We start from the raw sequence: 25,719 nt of genomic DNA on the forward strand, positions 1-25,719 counted from the left end.
CTCCCCATAAGATTCCAAACAGGGTTTAATTGTAGATGACGCCCCCCGATGGAATCTCCACGTGGGTGAATGGATGGAAGCCAGCGCAACACCTTTCGTAGAAGCCCGTAACGGATTACGCAAGCTAGACGACTTTCCCTTGGTGGACGATCCATTCACGCCAAACCTCCCAATGTCATTTATTCAAGAAGGGATGCTCGCAATCTAATCTCTTAATTACCTACGAAAAATCTGATTAATGAGAGTAATTAAATTATATATACATTTTAATTACTTTTTGTGCCTAAGTACATTTGAATCTTGATTGAATAAAAAGGAATAGGACAAGGACAACTTGGTATTCGGGTTGTGCCAAACCTCGTCTTAGACTTCTCAGTTTCGTTTCAACTTCAAAGTTTGACGAGTGTAGCGGGGTGAGCGAAATCCCCCTTTTTACGGATCGGAATACAGGAAGACTGTTCCGCCTTAGCCATTTTCATAGGTTGTTTGTGTTTTCAATCTGCAGAGTCAGGGATGGGTTCTCAGGAGGAGGAGGAGGTTAGATCGCTCTTGGAGACTGGACTTCTGCAGGTTCCCTCTCAATCATCTTCTTATCTTTGATGCATATTTGTTAACTTTGGAAATTGACTTATGTCTCAAATGGCTGAGGTTAGGGCATCCATTGAGTGCGCTCAGCATCAGATGCTGTGTGTTGTATTGAATATCCAAGAAATTCTGTCCCGGATTGTTTTGATAGTCCTATTGGTATTTTGGTTTATGATCGTGTATGGTTAAGCAGTAGATACGATCCATCTACAATTCTCTGTTTGGTTGCCGAGAAATTTGAGAAAAGAAGAGAAAAATTAGGTCAAACATTTGTCTTCTCTGCTCTTGATTTTCTAGGATACTAATAATTTCCACTTATGCAGTCGATTATTTGCTTGTTCTCCTAGCCGAGAATATTAGGTGATATATAGAAAAATCAAATCTTTGAAAAAGTTTTTACCTGATTTTTGTATTATCATTTTGTACTTTTTTGTTTTTTAAAAAAACCCAGCAAAACAGAAAAACCGAATTGTATCTTAGTAAAATTTCAATTTTCCTTTTCATTTTCCTTTTTCTTTTTTATTGCTGCTTTGAAAGCAGCTTAAAGGTTCTGAAATTTGGCCATCGTCTTACAGCAATCTGTTGCAGTTGCAGCATGACTTTGAAGCGGGCATCTTGTGCTTGCTAGTGGCTATTGGCTCGGTGCACATAGTCCTTGTTCCTTGTTACAACTAGTGAATAACTTGTGTTGCGACTGGATTATATATAATCAAGTCTAACTTAAATTGATTTTATTTGAGTATATTCTTCTAATCCTATTGTGCATTTTATTCTTTTTTTTTTTTTTACTGCAATAAGAGAAAATATTGAATAATAATTGTAAATGTAATATTTCAGGTTATATTACAATTTTTTCTATAATGACGATATAAGAGGGCTGTTAAAATAAAATGTTGACTTTGATTAAAAGTATTCAATTCAAGTTAATAATTTTAAGAATAAGATTTAAAATAACTATAAACCTATAACAATCTTATAAAATTAGGATTAGATATGTAAATTTTAAGAATAAAATATCATTATACAGGGAGGCTTCCCTTGTGAATAGAAGATGGAGTTCCAACTTTCATGGTGTAGTATAGAATGTTTAGGTTTAATCTACTAGAGGGACTATTTAAAGTAGAGAATGGGGTTTGCCTTTTGGCAAAAGTTTTAGAATGTATGAATGTGGACAATCTTTCGAAATTGGACTAAATTTTGTATGCTTCTTGCCTTTTGATTCCATATCTATACGTTTCACTGAAACAAACTCGTGGCCTTTTGGATTATTTAAGAATGAAAGTACTCAATTTTAATCATATTAATTTCCAGGGGAACTTGATCTTTTGAAAATCCATCACTATAATTGGGAATTATGGTTATGGACTGTGGATTGGTGTAAGGATGATTAAGAACTTGGGAAAACAAGAGTTAGGATGTCTTTATTGTTATGCATCCAAATACAACCTGTTTTGGAGCCCTTGAGGCCTGGATCATGTGGCAAAAGATTAAGGTGGGCACCTAAGAGGTTCTAGGATCGAGCCTCATAAAAAAAAAAAAAAAAAAAATTGCCATCTGTCTATTTTCACCTAAAAACAACCACAGCCTAGTAGGAGAGAGAGAGAGATTCTATTTTCCTGGTGAAATACATGATAGAGGGTTCAAGTGCTCTCATCATGCATGTGTTTGCCTTTTTTTTCAAATGAAATGGATATGGCTGCAAGCTCTATATCCTCTAACCCTCTTGTTTTTCTTTGTTGCTATGCTGGCTTATAGAGGTCTTATGTCATTAATTTTAGTGATAATCTTATGCAATAGTTCTAACCATTTAGCTTTTGTGAACTTACAAAAAAAGACTACAGTTGTGGCCCAAGTTGAAGTTAAAACTTGTGTAGCAACCCCATTTACAATACAGGAAAATTACGTCAAAAGCTCAATAATGGTTTTCCATGATATGCACTTGATTGCACCCTGACAATCTGTCATATATGGCTTTCTCATTGATGGTTTCTTTAAGTGACTGAGTGTGTGAATCTCATGTTTGATTGGCCTTTGACTGGGTTTTACAGGGCCAGCACTTGAGCCAGTATCATTAAAAGGCCTAAATGCAATGGCCCTTCTACTTGCCTAGGCAGCTACTTGAATTATGTTATACATTTTAGGCCAAATATTTGAGGATCCTTATTTCTAACTCATCTATTGTAATACACTTATGGATCTAAGGGACCGGATTATTTAAAGGTTAGTTGATAACTTCTATGATATTGCCCATGATATTAAAATAAATCTGCTTTCATGCTTTTATTTTCCGTCAGAATATATGTGCATTTCCTCAGTGTGCGTGAGAAAAATCACGAAGATTTATTTTCCAAACAATTGGGATCTTTTCATTATGTCTCATGCGTTGGGTGGTTCATTTTATATCTTCAGAATGAAAACAGCGATCTGCACACAGGAGATGGCTCAGTTGACATTCATGGGAAGCCTGTTCTGAGGAGCAACACTGGAAACTGGAGAGCATGTCCCTTCATTCTTGGTAATCTATCTTACTTCTTTATTTTCTTTTCATTTATCTGAAAATCTATACTGCTTCTAACAGTTGTAATATAAAGTGCAGGTACTGAATGTTGTGAACGTTTAGCATACTATGGGATTGCAACTAATCTTGTTACTTACCTAACCAGCAAACTACATGAAGGAAATGTCTCTGCTGCAAGAAATGTTACCACTTGGCAAGGCACTTGCTACCTTACTCCCCTCATTGGGGCTGTCTTAGCAGATGCCTATTGCGGAAGATATTGGACAATTGCTGTTTTCTCCACAATATACTTCATCGTAAATACTAACTAAATACCTCATTTTCTCTTCTTGTCTTATTTTCAATTACAGATAAGAAATTCATTAAAGAACTTTAACATGTGTCCTTAAATCATTCAAACAAACGAGAATTGAGCTTGCTAGTTTTCATTTTTTATTTCATTGTTCTGTGAACTACTGAATTTTGCCACATGATAAGCCTGTGTTCCATCACCCCTTGATTCATCCTGCTGTGCAGTTTGTCATCCTCAACATTTAATGCTCAACTTTGTATGTGGGTGTTTGTGTGTATACATGTATTTTAACCTCCAAGGTAATCCTAGACACTAGCAATATTATGAGAAGATAAGGTTAACAGTTCTTGGACAACTATCTACAGCACAGTACTGGAATTCTGCAAGATTAGCAGCTATTTAATTATTTATGGAGATAATTCTGATGAAATTATCCTGGAGGCAGGTTTTTAAGTTTTGATGAATTTGAAGGCATTTTGTTCCAATATCTGCCTAGTCTCGGAAACTTAGGATTTCAGGAATTCATTTGTTTTGATTTGTCTCAATACAAATGTCCCAATCGATTGTAGAACGTCTGAAGAAATTTGAAATTCGTGTATTGTTGTCATTCCAATTTTTCTGGGGAAGGAGTTGATGCCAAACTGAAACTTATAAGCTCGATTAGTGTGTAGATGTGGCATTTACAAGCTTGATTAGGCATAGCCCTTATGTACCTTGGAATTCTAGAACCCATTTAGCCCAATCTCACTTGGAAAATGGACCAGTATGGTTACAAATGGAACTGGAGTAAGCTTGCAGTATACTATTTTCTAAGAACATGGTATAATGGTGTTGGGCCTGATTAAATCACTTGAATACGGTGTGCTTTTGAAGCATAACAAGATTTAAGTGAAAATATTAAACTAAAGGCTACTAATGAGTGCAAAGGAAATAGGAGAAGGAAATTCAAAGGACAAAGATTTTCTTTGTGCTGCTTGTCATGCCACTTCCTCTTCCTGTTTTAGAAATATTAATTACAGTATGTTTATCTCAATATTTCTGTGCATCCTTTGTTGGAAGGGAAGGAAATGTGTAAGACCATATTTCCAAAATGTTGAAATTGATGTCTGGAATGGAATTGTTTCATCTTCGCAGACTACTTGAGTATTATTAGGCCTTTATGATGATAGCTTTGGTGATAGTTGGGTAAGGCTTTGGACCTGAGAGCTGAGATGGACAGTGTTAATACACTTTTGCTAGTTCCAGTGAGAAAGTTGATGCTATCCTTCATGCATTTTTCCTTCTCTGGAACCCTATATTTTGCCTTCTTTTCATTAGAATTGGTTGTTTCTGTCTAAATGTCTTAATTTCTCGTTCTGTAGGTAACATAAATATTTTACTTTGTACAGGGTATGTGTACATTGACTCTCTCAGCAACAGTTCCTGCATTCAAGCCTGCTGATTGTGTGGGTTCAGTATGCCCTCCAGCTACCACAGCTCAGTATGCAGTATTCTTCTTTGGGCTCTATCTGATTGCACTAGGGACTGGCGGGATCAAACCATGTGTTTCATCCTTTGGGGCAGATCAGTTTGATGATACTGACCCTAAAGAAAGGGTAAAGAAGGGTTCCTTCTTCAATTGGTTTTATTTTTCTATCAATATTGGTGCTCTTGTGTCAAGTAGTTTTCTTGTATGGATTCAAGACAATGCTGGCTGGGGCCTAGGGTTTGGCATTCCTGCATTGTTTATGGGCATTGCTATTGCAAGTTTCTTTTCTGGTACACCACTCTATAGATTCCAAAAACCAGGGGGAAGCCCTATTACAAGAATGTGCCAGGTATTGGTTGCATCATTCCGCAAATGGAAGCTAGAGGTCCCGAAAGATAGCAATCTCCTGTATGAAACACCGGACAAGAACTCTGCAATCGAAGGAAGTCGGAAACTGGAGCACAGCAATGAGCTAAAGTAATTTTCTTCGTTAATGTTCTTGCTTTCAATTTCTTTTCTCCATCTTGAACTATTGCTTCTTATATTTACATCAATTTTCTTTTGTTATTGCAATAGCCCATTACCTTGCTTATAAATACATTTTTTCTTGTATACAGATCTAGGTGGTGTTTTGGATAACCCTTTTTTTAAAATAGGTATTGTTTTGAATAACCCATGGAAATCAGATCTTTTTATGTATTTGGCATTTATACACACTAGTTAGTCATGTGAATGGTCTTATTTTAAGATGGCATTAAGAAAAACTCAATGTGATTAAAACATATTGGGTTTAGTTGAATTTTTACATTGAACATGTGGAATGATTTTATCTCCATGGTACATTCGAATCCACTTTTTATTTTTAGAGTAGAAATGACTCCATTGTTTTCAACTTGGCCATCCTTGATCCATAAAATGACAATGGAAGATAAAATTGATGTCAATAGTGCAACATTCTTAAATCCCAACTGTTTTGTGTCAGGTTTGTGAATCCGGGCTGTCCTTCAACTCCATCTGTGCTTTGTCTAGATCAAATTCTTCCATTATTCTTTGATAGTTTCATGGCATGACTTATAAGGCTGGTTCTATGGCAATTTTTGCAACTTTAAACATCCCTTTTGTTCTTATAGATGTATGCATTCAGGTTTTGTTTTCCTCTGTTTATTTTGAATTTATTCTGCTTAATCTCGTTAAATAAAGGTTGGTCTGGTTGCACTTCTGTTTTTTAATTTTTGTTTCTAAAATTTAGGGAAAAAAATCATGTCCATTGAGTAGTTTTTACTTTTTGTTTTCAAAATTTGGTAGCAAAACTTAGAAAAAATGAAGGTATCAAAACTTTTTTGATTGTCAAATTCTTTAAACAAACTACATGGAAGCGTCAACATTGACCATTGGAAAAGAAACTAATAATTACCATACATGTTTTGTTTTTAACTTTGAAAACAACAAACAGCATTATAAACCATAGAACATATTTACTGTTTATAAAGATTGAAAACATTATTGAAAAAACATTTAAACTTCCATTTTTCTTAAATTAGCAAAAGCAGAAGTATATGCAAATGGCACCTGAGTTAGTCAACCACTAAGTTAACTACACAAAACCACTATCTCCCATACTATCCCAAAATATAATTTGATATGTCAACTAAAACTTTTTGGTAGTGTCATGAAAATTTTTTGAGGGAAGCGAATGGATTCAGAGTGCTCTAAACATTTTGGGCTCATTGCAGTTGCCATGTAAAGCAATATGGAGTTGAATGATTTAATTTCAATTGGATCCAGATGCCCTTTTTTCTGAAACTTTTTTCTTCCATGGTTGTACAAGCTTATGCCACATAGTCACTTCTAGTGCTTCTGTGATTAACACAAGCAAACTTTCTTGTTAAAATTTTCATATTCTTTCCTTCCTCTTCTTTTGATTGTGTTGTGCTTCTAGATTTAAACTGAAGCTAATGATTCCCAATCAAATTATCTCATCTTAGCTAGGAGGAAACAACAATAATATAATTCATATACTGTGCACACTGACATGCATACCTTTTTGGAGGACATATGTGTCACTTGAAGGATTAAATATCGTATGGAGACTTTTGGTGCACGTAGAGTTAGCTTGGGTTCTTGATTTTGCACTTCTATGAGTTTCTTTTGCTTTTTCCAGGACTAGAGAACTATAAGCAAATGATGTCTCCCTTTGGGTTTAAATTCCATTAGCTCTTATAATCATCTCTTGTGCTGAAAGTTATCGTCATCTTCAGTAGCAATCTAAATGCTTCCCCAGAAAAAAAATATTAATTAAATCTTATTTCCACTGCAGGTGCCTTGACAAAGCTGCTGTAATTTCAGATGCTGAAATCAAAAGTGGAGACTTCTCTAACCCCTGGAATCTCTGCACTGTCACGCAGGTGGAAGAACTGAAGATCCTGATTCGTATGTTTCCAATCTGGGCTACTGGAATTGTCTTTTCTGCTGTTTATGCACAAATGTCTACCATGTTTGTGGAGCAGGGGATGGTCATGGACACAACCGTTGGATCCTTCACCATTCCTCCAGCCTCTCTCTCCACTTTTGATGTCATCAGTGTCATTTTCTGGGTCCCTGTCTATGACAGGATCCTTGTACCAATTGCAAGGAAATTTACAGGTAAGGAAAGGGGCTTCTCGGAGTTACAGAGGATGGGAATTGGCCTCTTCCTTTCAGTCCTTTGCATGTCAGCTGCTGCTTTGGTAGAGATTAAGAGATTGCAGCTTGCAACAGCCCTTGATTTGGTTGATGAAGATGTTGCTGTACCACTTAGCATCTTATGGCAAATACCACAATATTTCTTGTTGGGTGCTGCAGAAGTATTTACATTCATTGGGCAGCTTGAGTTCTTCTATGACCAATCACCCGATGCCATGCGGAGCCTGTGTAGTGCATTGTCACTCTTAACAACTTCCTTGGGGAATTATCTTAGCGCTTTTATTCTGACTGTTGTGACCACCTTGACAACTGAGGACGGGAAGACGGGATGGATTCCAGATAACCTGAATGAGGGCCATCTTGATTACTACTTCTGGCTCTTGGCTGGTCTCAGTTTCCTGAACTTGCTGGTGTACATGATTTGTGCAAAAATGTATAAACGAAAGGCGGCCTCTTAGGCATTCCCCAAGGGAATGCTATGGTTGGGCCCTGGCCATAAGGGGGATTTCACTACATGTTCCTGCAGTTTCAGAATTTCTATCTAATTTCATGTGGACGTCTGTAATATATTGGATTGGAAAAAACTACTTGTAATTATTATTCTTATTCTGTAAAAGTCTCTCTTATAGGTGTTTGACGTTACTTTTCCTGTAAATTTCTGAATTAATTTATGATAAGGTGGGGACTGAAGTAAAATATGAAAATATGCTGTTGCGTATCAAATAATTGTCTGCAGGGTACTGGAGGAATGCTGAATGCTTCTAGGTTCAAACTGTAAGGCAGTTGGCATAGGATGTGGTATTACATTTTATTAATATTAATAATTGTCATGCAGGTTTTATAAGTAGTAGTTGACTAGTTGACCAATAGTTGGAAGTGTGGACAATTCTACAGGATGACATGATAGGGTAACTGGGATGATTTGTACACGATTTTGCTCACCTTTGTGTGTAAAAGCCGTTGTGGCTGCTTATGGGGGCTTTGGGAATGCTTTTTAAATTAGTTGTTAAAAAAAAGTTTTTGATAATCATTTTAAAAAATAGTTATTAATGTTTTTGAAAATAAAATTCTGTTTGGGAATTGAATATTTTTAACATGTTTTTTGTGTTTTCAAATGTTTTATGAATTGTTTTTAATATGTGTTTTTTTATTTTTCATGTTTTCAAATGCCTTTTTTTTAAAAAATATATTTATTTGTGTTTTTATTTTTAATCAATTTTTATATTTATATAATTATTTTGAAGCAATTTTCTTTCTGAATATAATAATTTATCACTATGATATCAACATGTTGCGATGAAAGAAGTAAATTTTATTTTGAAATTATTAATTTAAAAAAATTATATTATTATTTACATTATAATTCAAAATATGCCAATATATAGCGTACTCCATATATAATGTTTACAATCTAGAATATATATTTAATAATGCAATGTAATATAATATAATATACTGTATTTTATTATCAATATTAATAATGAAAATTTTTTGAAAACTTAAATAAAATTAAGGTACGGATTGATGTCCAAAAATTGTTAAATATGATTTTCTACATTTCAAGTATAGAAATATAATGTCTTCCAGCATCTAACACTTTGTATGAGAAATAAAATTAAATTCTAAATTAGTATGTTTTTTTTTTCTTGGTCACATAGATGATATGGTAACATGGCAAGGGCCACATGAGGATATATTGGTTTTAAAGGAGTTTCCCAATGAATTTCCTATTTCTACAGACTTGAGCAATGCGATCAGCTTTGTTAGAAAAAAAAAGCCCATTGGGCCTGTCCGGGTATCATCTCTAGGCCCATCCAAAGGATATTTAAGAAGGTGAAGGAACGAAACCCTCGGTATTTAGGCTCGCCGGTCCCTTCTCTGAATAAACTTGAGTGGCAGTCCAAAGGAGGAGGAGGAGAAGGAAGAAGAAGCAGCGGCAGCCATGAGGCCTATTCTGATGAAAGGCCATGAAAGGCCATTAACGTTTCTAAAGTACAACAGAGATGGAGATCTACTCTTCTCTTGTGCCAAGGATCACACTCCCACCGTCTGGTTCGCCGACAACGGGGAGCGCCTCGGCACCTATCGTGGCCACAACGGTGCCGTTTGGACCTGCGATGTCTCCAGTATGTCTTCCTTCTGATGTTATTCGTCCATTTTTTTAGCCTTGGAAGTTATTTCGGTAACCAGGGGTTAGGGTTTTCTATCAGGAGAGGTATCATGGTTAATTGATTGATTAGTTGGTTGGTCGATTGTTCAGGGGATTCGATGCGGCTGATCACTGGAAGTGCAGACCAGACGGTGAAGCTATGGAACGTAGAAACAGGGGCGCAGCTTTACTCCTTCAATTTTGATTCTCCGGCTAGGTCTGTGGACTTTTCTGTTGGGGATAAGTTAGCTCTGATTACCACCGATCCTTTCATGGAATTGACTTCTGCAATTCATGTCAAACGCATTGCTCGCGATCCCTCACAGCGTAATTTTTATCTACTCTTTTTGTTATTTGTTTTGTTTTGTTTTCGTTTTTTTTTTGTTTTTATCAGAATTCCAGCAATTCTGGATATTTATTTAGGCTTCGTTTGATCAAGCAGAAAATGTGGGAACATAGAAAAAATCACCACAAAACAAAATCTCTTATCAACTATGTGCTCAGAGATTTAAACCGTGTTTCGGTTAATTAAGGCAACCCAGTTTTAGGCAATGAGTGAAGACCTTGGCTGGGTTAGAAGCGCTTTTTCCTTGCGAAATTAGGCTTTTCGCAAAGTTTTAAAAATTACTTTTAAAAATCTAGAGAATCAGTTGGTAGGTGCTTGTTCAAAAGGTCTTTGGTTTTTTGTTATGTAACACATCACTGAAAATACCATCAAAATCATTTTTTTCTTTTTTTGGTTTATCAAACACTAATTGATTCTTTATAAAAGCATATACTTTCATCAGAGTCACTCCCATACGAGCACTAATATTTTGTTTTCTTATTTATTATTGCTCTTTGTTGTTGTTTCCTATTTTTTGTGAATTGGGTTAGGGTGTATATAGAGGATATCTTTGATTGATTGCTTGTAAAGTAAGGGGAAGTTGTCTCCTTACTACTTCACTTTTTGGGGCATTATTTGTATACTTCGTGTGTACTCCTTCTGCCACTTTTAGGCATTTCTAATGCAGGCCTTTTTTTACCTATCAAAAAATAATTAAGAATGAATTATTCGCTACTAATTGCTGTAATAATTTATCTTACTCATTTTTTGATGGTGAGGATTACATGGTATTCCTGTGGTTTTTGTGTTGCACCTTTGGCTAGTGAAGTGTCTAAGTTAAACCTTATTGTTTTGAAGTTCACCAAGGATGAGACAGATGTTTCTTAATATGACATTTTCACCATGGAGGGATGTAGGATTTACATGGTATTCCTGTGGTTTTTGTGTTGTACCTTTGGCCAGTGAAGTGTCTACGTTAAACCTTATTGTTTTGAAGTTCACCAAGGATGAGACAGATGCTTCTTAATATGACATTTTCACAATGGAGGGGTGTGGAACCAAAACACATGCAAATAATCAGGTCTTATCACTGTATGTAATGGATATTTCTAACATCCTGAACAAAGCCTATTTGTTAAGTCCGTGGTTTTATCTCGAGTAGCACATGTTGACTTCCAATGGAAGTTGAAATTTCCACTGCGATACTAGAAGCTGACCTTTGGAAAGGAAGTAAGTTTGTGTTCCTGGACTGGGGGAGTATTATTGTTATTATATTCATAGGCATTAACCTAATTTTGTTAGAGACTCTGTTATGAGGTTAATAGGTTAGTCCAATCAACATATTTCCTAGAAGGTAGCATCCAGAGATAAAATGTTAACCTCTCCAACAGTTTATATAGATTTTAAACTCATTAATTGCCATACTCTTGTGCACTGAGAGTGATGAGAGGGGTTTCTTTTTGGGTCTAAAATCCCACAATCTTTTTCTCAATTACATCATAAGATCTAAAATTTTTTAATTAAGGCTTCAGATACACTTCCTTTTTTTTTTTTTTAAATAAAAATTTCTATAGAAAAAGTAGAAACTCTTGTGCTGAAAGTATACACTTACCTCATGTCCTAAAAAATTACTTTCAAAAGTTCTCAAATTTGGAGTTTTTTTTAATGAGTTTTAAAAACCATTACATTTTCAATGAAAGCCTCTAGGATTTCTCATATTTTATATAGAAGTTATTATTTTCTATTTTTAAAAATAGAAAATTGGAAGTATATCCAAATGGATGCTATTTGTCAACCTTACTAAGATAAATTGTATTCATATTTTGCTAACATATTCTGTCAAACAAGGTATCCTGCCTTATATTTTTGATAGGCAAAAGAGCAATATGGATTAAAGAGCCAAAAAAGGCTACACCAAGAGCTAACACGAAATGAGGTAATAAATTAGGTACAGGAAAGCACTAATAGATAGCTCCTATTCGGTAGAAATTGAATGATACCTTGGCTCAGGCAAGAAAGGAGAAGGTAAGAGTATGAAGACCTAAGGACAAGAGGAAAGTATGAGTTGAAAGAAGATCACAATGGGTAATGACCCCTCTCCACACCCTCTCTTACACCAAGTCCCACACTGTCGTTGATTTAAATGTAGTACCCAAAGGAAGCCCAAGATACTTGAAAGGTAATGATCCCACCTTACACCCAGAATATGCACCAACTCCCCCATAATAGGAGCCCTTCCAACTGAAATTAGCTCGATTTTTTCTAGGCTGATCTAGAGCCCATAAATTGCTTCAAACCACATCAAAACCTGATGAAGATGCAATAGTTAGTCCTTAGAAGCCTCACAAAAAGTCAGTGTGTCATCCGCAAGCAAAGGGTGAGACACCTCCACCTTTTGCATTTCTTATTGTACATGGAGCAATATCGAATTTGAGTGCATGATCATTGTGAGTTGCATACAGCCGTTATTACAAACAGTTTTATTTGGCATGATTGTAATATTTTATATGCCATGGGCACATTTTTTTTTTTATCTTAACATGAGAATTTAGTGTTAATATCCAAATGTCTTGAGGTATTGTGCAAATGGTCACAGGATTAGTTAATAATTATGATGAGGCTTGTGTTATGTAGCCTTTCTAAGTTGAAAGTGGGCAACTTTTACAATCAGAAATGATGTTTTTTTCAGAGACGGCTGAGTCTGCGCTTGTCATCAAGGGCCCTCAAGGAAGGATAAACAGAGCTATTTGGGGACCCTTAAACAGGACTATCATAAGTGCTGGTGAAGATGCTATTGTTCGTATATGGGATTCTGAGGTAAGTGTCTGCATTAGGTTTATGGTTGACTGCTAACCTTGATGGAAACAATTAAGGTGATGTTTTGATACACTTTTTAAAACTGAAAATAATAGTAATTTTTATATAAAATGCAAGAATCTCTTGAGACTTACCTTAAAAAGATAATGAATTTAAAAAACTGTTCAAAAAAAGTTGGTATTAAAAAAAATTTCTACCTCAAATTTAAAAAATTAAAAGTCATTTTTGAAAATATAAAGTAAATTCATACATTTTATATAAGTACTATTTTCTATTTTTAAAAATAGAAAATCAAAATTGTCTATAATTGAGCACTGACTGTTGAAAACATATCAAACTGAGCATTGCAAATATTTTTGTCTTTAACCTGTGGTTCTAGTTGAAATATTTTAAAGCAAGACTTCAGCCTTTATTTTCCATTTGTTATTGAATTGAAGTTTCTGGTCCTCTCTCAAACTTGCAGACGGGGAAACTGCTTAAAGAGTCTGACAAGGAAACCGGCCACAAAAAGACAGTAACATCACTTTCAAAAGCTGCAGATGGTTCACATTTTGTTACTGGCTCCCTGGATAAATCTGCTAAGGTAGCACAACTCATTGTTTTATAATTCTGCGCCCATTTCTTTTATCTCACCCTCTGTCCCTCTTATTATTTTAATTTTTCTATTTTGGAGCTTCATCAAGTTTTCTCCTGATGTTGTTTTCTTGTCAACAAATCTCTTAGCTTTGGGACAGCAGGACATTAACACTTATCAAGACATATCTAACAGAACGCCCAGTCAATGCAGTTACAATGTCTCCACTTCTTGATCATGTATGTATTGATGAGATATTAACTGTTAAATATTTTATATCTCCTCTGTATTTCATTGGTGATGCACCTTTCCCATTACTAGTTAACATAAAATGAACTTTTTCTGAGAAATATCCTGGTCATGCAACATCCTTCCTTTTTTTTTTCTTCCCCTTTCAATCACTTGGAATTAGGGAAATCAAAAACTTTCTCAAATGCAGATAAGACTTTTTAGTAAATAAGTTCCATCTTAAGTTTGAAATCATCTATGATAAATATGCTATATGAACAAAGTTGCATTATCTTTCTTTAGATATGCTAATTTGGTGTTGGGAAGCCCTTAAATGGATCTGAATCTGTTCAGTGCTTTTTATTATTTGTTAAGGGCTACAATGAATCAAATTCAAAGCACAAGGAATAAGTAGAGTTAACTCAGTGCATATATTTGTTCATTGTTATCATGATTTATGCTTACCCTCTCTCTCTCTCTCTCTCTCTCTCTCTCTCTCATTTCTGAAGGAAAACTACATGGTTCAGAAAGGTTGAAATTAATTTGTAATAGTGTAGAAAGGTTTGAAACCTGGCTCTTCAATCATTCTCTTGATTATTGATTAAGGGCCAACAGCCAAGTCTGGGTGCCCTCAAGGTTCAAAGCAATCACATTCATATTATTGAGGTCCATGGTTGGTTTGTTTATATGTGAGCCTGGTTGCATAGTTAGGTCAGGCCAGTACATAATCAATGACATCTTTCTACCAGGGAAATACTAAAATTTATTGTGTGTATACTTACATGTGTTGGGTATATAAATTTACGGATGGTGGAAATAGATATCGCTGATTGTTCATGCTGTTTCTAACTTTGATTCTTTTGTGTTCTCCAGGTAGTGCTAGGAGGTGGTCAAGATGCATCACATGTCACAACAACTGATCATCGTGCTGGAAAGTTTGAGGCAAAATTCTATGATAAGGTAATAGATATCTATATATATCTCTGTGTGTGTATGTGTGTAAACTGTTGTTGGGTTAATTAAATCATATTCCTGCATTTGATTAGATTCTTCAAGAAGAAATTGGAGGTGTGAAAGGGCACTTTGGACCTATAAATGCTTTAGCATTCAACCCTGATGGAAAGAGGTATACTTTCTTCTATTATGGCATGTTATTGCTGATTAAGTTTCTTAAAACATGGATGAGCAAAAGCTCTGCATTTTCAAATTTAGGTTGAAACACCCTCAGTGTGGTCATGCTATGTTTATTATTACTGCTTTATTCTCCCTTAATAATTGAACACCATCATGTTCTTTGTTACATTAGTTTTGTCCCCATCATTGGCCAGGAAATTATAATAAGTACCCTACAAGATATCTAACATATTTTGTGAATATCCTGATATAATTGGAAAAAAGGAAACAAGTGTTTTTAAATGGGCATTTTATAGGAAATTGTATAATAAGTACAAAAAGTTATTTGTGTGTTTTTGTGTGTGGGAGGGTGGTTTGGTGGTTGTTCTGATGGTGTGTGTCCCCAAAATCTTCTGTATGGACTTTTTATAAACTTCTCATGTAGTTGGATCAGGCCTCCTGTTTAGCATTCTTCTATGATTTCGTCATTTACAAAAAAAAGAGTTGTTTGGTGTTGTCAGTTGTAAATTCAGTGAGATTAAGATTGATATTTGAAACATTTCCAAAATTGCCTATAAGAACTCTTGAGCTTCTTCATGATCTTTTGAGGCTGCTGCAACCAACATATCTTTATTTTTATTGTGTTCACACCTTTATTTCATTTTGCTTGAAATCTTATCTTTTAGTAAATTTGGTTAAAATGATTGTAATACTGGTGCCCAACAATATATTGAAATAAAAAAATGAATGAAACTAGTGGAAGGATAATAACCTATGAACCTATAAGCAATAGTTTCTGTCATTTCACCTTTTTATGAAATGGTTAACAAGCATGCCCCTGCCTTTTTTACCTCATACAAAGTTTCAGGTTAATTTATTTCCCATCTTACTAGTTTGGGAACTGATGTTAAACCTGGTCAGAGCTGTAATATCTAAAGTTTCTACCTCATAAATTCATGTTGTATGATGATCAAATTCCCTGCACATTCAATCCCATGTCATAGTGCCTGCAGAATGATTAATGTGCAACTCATTCAGCTGAAAAGCTGCAAAAAATGTTTAAAATCAGTATTCCTACTGTTTTTTTAATGGTGAGAGAAAAGTATGGCAACAGTTGAAATGGTAATTTCAATGGCAATCATAAGTCAAGGTTTTATGAAAACTGGTAAAGAAAAATATTATGTATCTGTGGATGATATATAGGAAATATTCATATTTAAGACATCCTGGGGCACAATGTTGAAGGTGTTTGAACACATTTAATTTGTACATGCCTATTGCATGGATGGATCTGCAAAGCCAAGTATGATTTGTTGACAGTTGTATTTGTTCCTTTTAGGCGTATTTATAAATGTTTCCCCGTTTGCCTATCAAAAAATAGAAAAGTTGTATTTGTTAAAAAGATAAAATACAATGTTCAAAGATAATATTTAAAAATCCTTGGGACCTTTGCTGGCTGGGAAAAATCTATTTAAGTGGTTGGGAAGTTATGTCTATTTGAAGTTTTAATGAGATGACAGAGTTGCAAGGTTTTCATATTGATTTGGGATTTTCCTTGTCATTTATATTTTGCATTGTTTGTCTGATATTCATTTGCTGTTTGGGTAAGATGTGTCTGATTCCTAGTGATACATTTTTAGTTCTATTTGTTTTTAGTATTTTGTTATCTGTATGATTTATATTTCAGAAATCATACCAACTCAAACCTCTGCTTAAGTTAATATGCGCAAAATTGTCATGCACATCAAAGAAGTAGAATTCTGTTATGCATGTTGCTAATATGGGAGATGAAGATCTAAAATTTTTGTGACCTTGATTTTGTTTTTCCTCCTGTAGTTTCTCAAGTGGTGGTGAGGATGGATACGTAAGACTACATCATTTCGACCCAGATTACTTCAATGTCAAAATTTAGATCCAGAGCAAATAGCAAGCGAGCTTTTCCTTTCCTTGGACTTACCATTGTAACAGGCATTTTCTTCAACAAGATTTTGCATTTTCTTGTCCGAGCATCAAAGTTTTGTGTTAGATTCAATTCTGACGCCAGTTAAACTGGAACAATTTAAATTGTTTTTCTTTGACATTTACCCTCTTGAGGGAAGTTTAGTTTTGCACTCGATATGTATAAGAATCCGTTTTACTATGCTTTTAGAAAATATTTTTAACATAAAAAGTGTGTTTGCAAAATGCCAAAGCACCTTTAATTAAGGTAGCCTTGAGAAACACTTGCAGTGTTTTTGGAGAAAAAACATTTTTAGAGAATGTTTTTTACTAAAAGAAGTTTGAATAGAAATACTTTCAAATGTGTTTTTGGCATTAAGCATGTTTAATCCAGGATTTGCCAATTCACAGCTGCAAATCCCAATATTTCGGACGGGTGGAATCAAGTTTCAAACTAAAATACCAGCAGCATTCGGAAAAGCTGAGCCCAGTTCTAGCCTTCATTGAAGAACCTAAATGCTAATCGAATAGGAATCACTGTGTTTATTTTTAGGTTAATCTATCAAAGAATCAGATTTCAGACAATGGCAACTGAATCAAGCAAGCCAGAAATATAGGTGATTAAGAAAATTGGCTGTCCATCATCCTGTTAAATCATGATAATGAATGTGAATGGTTACCCTGACAATTTAATATCCTGGCCAATTTTGGCGATAAAGATACCGGTGCTTTCTCTCAGGTAATGTTACAGCAGAGTCCATCTGAAACTGGACTCTGGGCCATGTGGGGAGCTGCGATTTCTAACATTTTAAGTCTTTATCTTTAAAATTGATTTTGTTAAGTATAACAATGACAGAGACACAGATGCGAATAGTACGAGAGAATGTTTAACTACTCATGTCTTGCTGAGAAGAAAGACGATGTTTCCATGGCTAAGCACAATGCTACAATCAGAATAAAGAAAAGGTACCAAGTAACCAGTAACTAGCATGTGTTACCTAGTAGAGCACCTAAACTGAATGGACTGCTGTTTTATCGCACCCGACTCTTAACTGACCGACTCGTTGAGATACGGGATTGAGAATTTGTAAGGATACCCCCCCTCCCAAATCAGACTTTATAGACCGTGATGATCTTCGATTTCGATCTCATCCGTTGGTATGATTTCCCGCATTGGGTCCATATCAACCATCTCACCGTTCGATTCCATCACATCTGGTCCTGCTGCATTCCATTCCAGCCCTTCGGTTCCCTCGACTCGGGGTTGAAGGTGCGGGAACGGCAAGAACAAGCTATGAACCACGATCTTGAGGTTGTGCACAATATCAGGGCTCTTGAGCCGAACGTAATTGATCCTCATGGGATTTGATCCGCCTCCGCCGTCGGTCACCTTCAGAGTCTGGCCATGTTCCAGCGTTGGCAATACCGTCTTCACCGGAAGTTTATTCAGATCGTCGGCCATCAGCAGCATGTTCGGAACAATGTGAAACCTCACATTGCTGATATACTCGCGTCCACCGGAGAAGATGGTGGCATCATCGAGTGCGAACACCGTCATGTTCTGGAGTTGGACGAGCTCGGCGTACTTCACCCTCATTGCCAGAGCGAGTATGCCAAAGCCACTGATACGCAAGCGAAGCATTGCGTCACTTAGCATCAGGCGGATCACAGAAAATGGAGGAGGTACCTGTGGAGAATCTGAGGGCTGAGGAGGCGAAAAGGAGAGAGTGGCGAATCTCTCGACATTGCAGGAGAAAGGAGAGAGGTGAGATGCAAAGCCATCGAGGCCATGAACGAGTATGAAGCCGTTGTTGAAGAGATCCGGATGAGTGATTTCAACACCTTCGATGAAGATCTTGGAGTTGTTGGAAGCGGAGGTGACGGTGATGCATCGGCCAGGGAAGCTGGTCTCGATCTTGGTGCCAAAGGCTAAATTGCGCAGGTGGTGAGAGGAAAAGAGGCCTGGAACAGTGTGTTCCTGGAGGAGCCGAGGGATGGAGCAGGAAGGACAGGAGTGGATGGAGGAGTCGGTGAGTGCAAAGATGGTGGAAGGACCAGTCCAGGTGTTGAGGGCGGGCGCGGCAGATAGAGCATGAACAGCCATTGCGAATTCTTGGAAGCCAAGGTTGATCAAGATGGGAGCGAGGAGAGATGTTGCTGAGAATGGTTGGTCCCCAGGCTGTTGAAACAATATTATTGGTGGTGGTGCAATCGTAGATGAAGCTTCCTCAGCCGCCATGGCCGTTGAGACCAAGAATGACAACACCAGAATGGCGGTTTGCACAAGACTCACCATGTGTGTGTTTGGGAGAGAGAAAAAATCAGTTCAAGTAGAAACAGAACAAAAGCCCTTGTGAATGGAAATATCGGTGCTGTACTGCACTTTTATAATTCAAACTTCAAACTAAAATCACCGCGGCTGCACAATCAGTTACCTCCTTTTTTCCGCTATAACCATCCAAAGCACCAAAACTAACCCGCCATCTTTCAACTTGCATCATCCTTTCATCATTTTACATATCTTTTGACATTATGATTTTATTGCAAATATTACACTGAATTAATTAAAATATGCCTATTTTTACTTCTATGATTCAAATTTGGGATATTAATCTAAAATTAGAATAGTGCTTGAATAAAAGAACCCCTGAAATATTTTTAGCAAAAACATCAAACCCGGTTGCTTCAACGTATGCATATCCTTTGCAATATGACATGGAAAATCAAATGGTTGCTTTAGAATGAAATGGAAAATCACAGGAATGAATTATACCCAAAGTTTCTTCGCTTCATGAAGACGAAGGATAACAGCAACTTGGAAAAACGAAATTGATCCAAAAGATGGACTACAGTTGACACACCACTGGGAACGACCGACTGGTTACATTCTCTTTTTGAATATGCACTAGAGCATAATGACCTAATTCCACTATAGTACTGCCCACAACAGAAATGTCCTCTATGATCATAAGGTTTTTTGTTACGGTCTATCTCAAAACAGAGTAATTAATCGGACTACAAATCAGATTCACAGACCATCCTTATCTTCCATCTCAAACGGCGGTCTAATCACCGCCGCAGGTGCAGGTGCAGCTGCACAATCATTCCCGTCCATCTTTGTACACGGCTCGTTCCTCATAGCCTGGGATCCCGACGCAACGAATCCTGATCGTCCGATGTTTTCGCCGGCGGTCACCTCCCGTTGAAGGTGCGGGAACGGCGAGTACAACGCATGAATCGCGACTCTGGGATTGTCTATCACATCCGTAGCTTTGATGCGGACATAATTGATCATCATTGGTGTCGGCCCTCCCCCTGCAGTAGTCACCATCAGCTTCTGACCTTGGGACAGAGTCGGCAACACTGTCGCCACCGGCAGCTTCGCCAGATCCGCGGCCATCAACATCCTGTTCGGCACGATATGGAACCTCACATTGTGGATGTACTCGTGTCCTCCAGAGAAGATAGACGCGTCATCCAGGGCAAACACCGTCATGTTCTGGAGGGCGACCAGCTCGGCGTACTTGACACCTAGTGCGAGAGAGAGTATACCGTACCCGCTGATACGCAAGCGAAGCATGGCGTCTCTTAGCATCAGGCGGGTGATAGAAAACGAAGAAATTGACTGCGGACGTTCAGACGGTTGAGGAGGAAGTAACAGAGATGTCATTCTCTCGATGTTGCAAGAATAAGGCGAAAGATGAGTGACAAAGCCGTCAAGGCCATGAACGATGATGAGGCCATTGTTGAAGAGGTCCGGATGAGTGATTTCAACGCCTCCAATGAAGATCCTAGAGTTATTGCCAGCGGAGGTGACGGTGACGCATCGACCGGGGACCATGGTCTCTATCTTGGTCCCGAACGCTAACGTGCGCAGATAGTGGAAAGAGAAAGCGCCTGCAATAATGTGTTCTTTGAGGAGGCGAGGTACTGAGCAGGACATACATGAGCGGATGGAAGCATCGGTTGGAGCGAAGATGGTGGTAGGTCCGCTCCAGGCGGTGAAGGTGGAGTCGGTAACAGAATGAATGGCCATGGCAAGATCATGGAAGCCAAGGTTGATCAAGATGGGACTGAAGAGAGATGTAGGAGAGAAGGGGTGGTCTTTGTCCCGTGGAAAGGGAGATGTTGGTGGCGGAAGCGATGATGAAACTGGAGATGAAGCTGAAGTTTCGTCAATGGCTGAGGCGGTTGAGATGAAGAGGAAGGTGAGGACAGTGAGTTGTAGAAGATTCGCCATGAATTGGGGTTTTGGCAAAGAGAGAGAGAAAGCTTTTGGGGAGTGAGAGGGAGAGAGCGTGGGTTGAAGGTGGTGGTGGTGGAGTGGACGCGCGCACAGCTTCTATTATACGAGAGAAATGAGAAACGGCTCGGTTGGTTACAGAGACCGTTAGAATTCCTTTGCTTGCGTTCTGACCAAAATGACCTTGACATTTTAGTGGAAAGACGATTCTGTCCCGTTGAAAGGGTTCAATTAGGTACTTCACTGGCACATCGTGACCAACTGACCAAGCTGAGTCAGCTCTTTGACGAGTGGACAAGGTAGATCTCCCCAAGAGTGGCTCTATAATAATCGGAATTACTTTATTACCCCTTCCACTTTGCGGTACTTGCAGTTGCATGCCTCCAAAATTGTCTCCTACCAACTTTGATTTTATTTTATTTTTCATTTTTCCTCCAAGTTTCAACTTCTCACACACAAGCGCACACGTGCGCACATGCGTGCACATATGTATAGATTAAAATTAACTAGAAAATATTTTAATTCTTTTAAAATAAATTAAATTTATTTTTTGGAAATTTAATTCCAAAAACTCGAGTTTACTTTTAATGATGTCTTCTTAAGTTTGATTCATAAATTCAAGTAGCATCCCTATGCCTTCTAAAATCTTCAAATTTAAGAAATTTTGTAAAAATATCCATAATTTAATCACAAGGCTTTATAAATTCCATTTTTATAAGACAATCTTTATTGAATGATATCTTTTATCAAAGTACTTACTTTCATCATGGAACAATTTTTCAACATTATATTTGCCAACTCGTTGTTCATATAGATCTTTGTTGATATTTCTTATGTCAAATTAAATTTATTTAATAAATTTTTGTTAGACCATATGACAAAAGCATGATGATATTGAAATAAATTTTATTTCGTTTCTTTGAAATCTAATTGAATGTAATATCTCCATAAAAATCATAAAATTAGTGGTGTTCATTTAAAGAGTTTTCCATTGAAGACAATGTTGATATAATCACATGAATTGACAGAAGTGGTGATCGAGGTAAAATAGTGAGTCATACGCAAACCTTCTTTGATTTTTCGTTTTCTTTCAAATATGATAGTTAGCTTCTACTTGAATATCCTAATTAATTTTATTTCTTCTACATTAAACATTGACATTTTAGTAATAATGATATTTTTACCGCTTGGATTTTAAGACTTATAACCTTCGGAGCTTGAATTTCTACTTTTTTTTAAAAATCTAATTTCAATCATTTGTGATCCTATACATGAACATATAAATGTTTCCAAATACTCTTATACAAGAAATACCCAACTTTCTTATATTCTAAACTTGTTATGTTGTATTCCATATAATTAGATTAGGAGAAGAGTTTGATGAATAAATAAAAAATCAATTGCTTTAATTAACCTAAAATTAATTTTTTTTTTTTTTTGTACAAAAATTGGTTCTATTTTTCTTTTTAAAATTTTTATTTCAACTACTTCATTTTAATATAGAGAATACATACAAACCTTTTGAATTGAGTTTGTCTCTCTATTGGATCTCATTATGTCATAACCAATTTATTTTAGCCTTTTCATTATCAAGATTTTCTTCATTTTCCTTAAACATAAACTTTGTTTGAAGATTCCAACTTTATTTTCTTCTTTCTTTTTCATCTCTTTTCATGGATTTGCAAAGGTCTCATAAGTTGAGTAATGGAATCAAAATCTTTAAACTTTACAATTAGCTATAACAATGAAATCAAACTTTGAATTTAAAGATTGAAGTATGTTTTCAATTACATTAGTATCATCAAGCATTTAATATGACTCCTTTTTAATAGGGTCTAAATGGCCAATATTAGTAACCTTGCTTGAGCAAACCTATGCAATCATCGAAGAGAGTGTGAATTGGGAGAGTCTCTTTTCGCAATTACTTGTTATCCAAATTTCAACACAAATAATATGTGACAATAAATAATGGAAGAAAAATATTGAAATGAAAGATTTCAAAGGAAGAAAGATAACAAAAGATTTAATTTTATAATAAGATTAGACAATCCACCAACATTTTGTTGGATTTTGAAATCTGAATAAGTTTTTATTACGCTTCACATCGGATGTCAAGGGTCAAGCTCTTGTTGAGCTCGTAGGAGTCAAGTTACGTACCTGGTCAATTCATGGGAGTTGAAGAAGCAACGTTCATTGGAGATTTTTTTTTTAAAATTTATTTTTATACGATGAATGACGAATTTATCCCTGTTGTATATTTATCTCTATCATGATTTAAGGTTTTTTTTAGAGAGCATGACCGTAATTGAGAGAAGAATAAGAGTTTCACTCTTGTACTTCTCCTTTTTGATTTTGATTAGTGGATTTTTGAGTGTTAATACACTTTGTAGATGTAAAAATCACATTGATCGTAAAATTAAAATCCCTTATTTTTTCGCATTAACATCAAGATGTTCACATGTGCCCATAATTGTGCACTCACGCTCTTCTACTTTCTTTAAAGGACTTTAGCGATCTTTTAAGCTTCTTAATAGAAATAGTCCAGCTTTAAAACATTTTAATGGATGATTTGAATAGTTATCATGAAGTGAAGAGAAGATCTTGCTAAAGTCATTAAAAACTTTAAGAATCTTAGGGCCTGTTTAGTTCTTATTTTCAAGAACTGTTTTCTGTTCTTGAAAGCAAAAAACACAAAAAACTTGTTTGGGGAAGGGGGTGTGTTTTTATTTTTTGTGTTTTCCATGTTCTCAAAAACCACTTTTTTTAGAATAATAAAAAGATGTTTTCATTGTTTTTTCACTGTTCAAAGAATATATTATTTTTTGTGTTTTCTCTTCCTTATTTTTGTGTTTCTACAAAGATGAGTTTTATCTAACCACTACATCCCCACCCACAAACCCTTTATTCTTCCTTAAATTATTGAAATTAATATATTTATACATGGTGATAAAGTCATTATTTGTTTAAGAAAATTTTATAACTGGTATAAAAATTTAAAAATGATTTTTTTTTCATTTAAATGAATTATGCATATGAAAATTATTTATATATTTATAATATCAAGTTAATGGAAGAAATCACTTTATTAATTAAAAAAAACTTTTAAATATGTTTTTTTTTTTACTTATTCTAAAAAACTTTTTTATTAATTCAACCAAACAAGTTTTTTTTTTTTTTTTTTTGAGAACAAAATATGTTTTTCAAAATTCAGTTCCCAAACACATTTTTTTTCCCTGAAAACTCAAAAAACCGTTTTTCAGAATAGTTTTCAAAAACAACAACCAAACAAACCCTTAAAATTCCCGTATAAAATTTGATGTTTAAGGTAATCTTATGAGTTGCATGCCATCCTAATATAATGCACCCTTACTTAGCTCACAAGCGAAAATACTAATATATATCATAAGGTCTTTATAATAATTTTCAAGTCTTCTTACTAAAAATATCTCCTTGTAGAAGTAAATTTCTATTTTTTTTTACATAAAAGTTTCTATTTTTAAAGTGAAAAATAGGAATCCAGGAGGCACCGCCACGCCTCCCCTTCATTATGGTCTGCCAATGAGAACTAAGTTTTCCAGGTACTCTCGCTGATTTCCGCTGAGAATCATAGTCTAAGCAGCCTCCTCTGCTTAATTAAATTATGAAGAAAGAACTTCACATGCACATAATCCTGAAATAAAAAGGATAAAAATCAAGGTCTGTACATGATATGACAGTCGACCATACCACAACATAGGAAGAAGGCATCGCCATGTGAGGTGTGGTGCAAATACCAGATTCTCAATCTTATAGCGCGTAGCAGCTTTCATTTTGGTATCAATGAGACAAAAAGCTGAAAGGGATCAGTACATACAGAGGACAGCACAGGGAAAAAAAATAAAAGATATAAAGAATTTGGGAATACAGGGCCACTCACCTCGAACCCATCATTTTCTTCATTTCATCTAACCCAGTATTGCGACCAGGTTCATTTAGAACAGCTTGATTCCCCCCACCAACCCCAAATATGTGGCCCAATCCAGAGAGATGGAGGAAGTCAGTATAAAAGGTAGGGTTAATGGGCATTTGCTGAGCAAGCAAACACAGGAAGATCAAGTGTCCCCTGGAGTTCCCCTGAGCACTTCACTGGGGATCCTTGGTTTTCCGATTCCTACTGAAGTGTTTGGGGGAACTCCCGGTGTCATTTGATGACCTACAATACTACCCAGCTTCTGACAAGGTTGATGGTGAGTGGTCTGGTGACCTTCTCAAATTCATGTTCCTCTTCCAATTAATGTTTGTAGGGGATTAAGCATAGAGTTTTTGTTCAATCCTGTGATCTTTTTTTCGCTGTGTTTTACTCTCAAACCCTAATGCCATATGGTTCTTCTAATTATCCTTTAATAATCATTTATTAGTTTTCATTTATTTTCTTCTTCTACTTCTCTATCATTATTTATTTATTTATTTATATTCAGCCCCCACCTACTACATTAATAAAACACACAAAACGGGTGCTACAGTAGCATTTTCACTGTATGGATCAGGTTGTCTGGGAGGTGACGTTGCAGAAAAGGATTGGGGGTATAAAACTATAAATAACTACTTACACCTACACCAATCTAATAGGAAAGGAACTACATGGCACTCAAGACTTTTGCTTTGTTTAGGTTTTTGTATTTTTTTTTTTTTTTTTTCTTTTCTGCTTTTGAGATGAAAGTTATTTGAACAATTAATTAATTTAGCCTTCAATATTAAGAAATTAAATTGATTCTTTAACACTAATCAAGCATCATTTTAATTTATAT

General features: G+C 35.9%; 4 protein-coding genes across 4 annotated transcripts; 2 read left to right on the forward strand and 2 right to left on the reverse strand.

The window, feature by feature from the left end:
- Positions 1–319: 319 nt before the first annotated feature.
- On the forward strand, positions 320–8,249 carry LOC117917262 (protein NRT1/ PTR FAMILY 8.3-like). The gene is made up of 5 exons (XM_034833479.1): positions 320–570; positions 2,995–3,100; positions 3,182–3,399; positions 4,784–5,340; positions 7,181–8,249. Exons 1-5 carry the CDS (start codon positions 514–516, stop codon positions 8,001–8,003), a joined length of 1,761 nt encoding a protein of 586 aa, XP_034689370.1. The 5' UTR covers positions 320–513; the 3' UTR covers positions 8,004–8,249.
- Positions 8,250–9,412: 1,163 nt separating this feature from the next.
- LOC117919007 (eukaryotic translation initiation factor 3 subunit I-like) lies at positions 9,413–16,904 on the forward strand. The gene is made up of 8 exons (XM_034836017.1): positions 9,413–9,671; positions 9,806–10,021; positions 12,709–12,836; positions 13,300–13,419; positions 13,560–13,649; positions 14,512–14,598; positions 14,685–14,764; positions 16,588–16,904. The coding sequence occupies exons 1-8, from the start codon at positions 9,488–9,490 to the stop codon at positions 16,661–16,663; spliced, it is 981 nt and encodes a 326-aa protein (XP_034691908.1). The 5' UTR covers positions 9,413–9,487; the 3' UTR covers positions 16,664–16,904.
- A 668-nt stretch (positions 16,905–17,572) lies between these two features.
- On the reverse strand, positions 17,573–19,128 carry LOC117918997 (fasciclin-like arabinogalactan protein 21). Its single transcript, XM_034836008.1, has one exon. The coding sequence runs from the start codon at positions 18,983–18,985 to the stop codon at positions 17,807–17,809; it is 1,179 nt and encodes a 392-aa protein (XP_034691899.1). The 5' UTR covers positions 18,986–19,128; the 3' UTR covers positions 17,573–17,806.
- Positions 19,129–19,431: 303 nt separating this feature from the next.
- LOC117923347 (fasciclin-like arabinogalactan protein 21) lies at positions 19,432–20,980 on the reverse strand. Its single transcript, XM_034841609.1, has one exon. It carries the CDS (start codon positions 20,927–20,929, stop codon positions 19,718–19,720), a length of 1,212 nt encoding a protein of 403 aa, XP_034697500.1. The 5' UTR covers positions 20,930–20,980; the 3' UTR covers positions 19,432–19,717.
- Positions 20,981–25,719: the final 4,739 nt, after the last annotated feature.

The sequence above is a fragment of the Vitis riparia genome, chromosome 1, assembly GCF_004353265.1.
Source record: "Vitis riparia cultivar Riparia Gloire de Montpellier isolate 1030 chromosome 1, EGFV_Vit.rip_1.0, whole genome shotgun sequence".
Lineage (NCBI taxonomy): Eukaryota > Viridiplantae > Streptophyta > Magnoliopsida > Vitales > Vitaceae > Vitis > Vitis riparia.

Bases quoted from the DNA above. Each gene is read 5' to 3' on its own strand.
- LOC117917262 (XM_034833479.1), top strand. From the start codon at position 514: ATGGGTTCTCAGGAGGAGGAGGAGGTTAGATCGCTCTTGGAGACTGGA. The intron at 571-2,994 runs GTTCCCTCTCAA...TTATATCTTCAG, and splicing joins TGGAGACTGGACTTCTGCAG to AATGAAAACAGCGATCTGCA. The intron at 3,101-3,181 runs GTAATCTATCTT...TATAAAGTGCAG, and splicing joins AGCATGTCCCTTCATTCTTG to GTACTGAATGTTGTGAACGT.
- LOC117919007 (XM_034836017.1), top strand. From the start codon at position 9,488: ATGAGGCCTATTCTGATGAAAGGCCATGAAAGGCCATTAACGTTTCTA. The intron at 12,837-13,299 runs GTAAGTGTCTGC...TCAAACTTGCAG, and splicing joins TTCGTATATGGGATTCTGAG to ACGGGGAAACTGCTTAAAGA. The intron at 13,650-14,511 runs GTATGTATTGAT...TGTGTTCTCCAG, and splicing joins TGTCTCCACTTCTTGATCAT to GTAGTGCTAGGAGGTGGTCA.
- LOC117918997 (XM_034836008.1), bottom strand. From the start codon at position 18,985: ATGGTGAGTCTTGTGCAAACCGCCATTCTGGTGTTGTCATTCTTGGTC.
- LOC117923347 (XM_034841609.1), bottom strand. From the start codon at position 20,929: ATGGCGAATCTTCTACAACTCACTGTCCTCACCTTCCTCTTCATCTCA.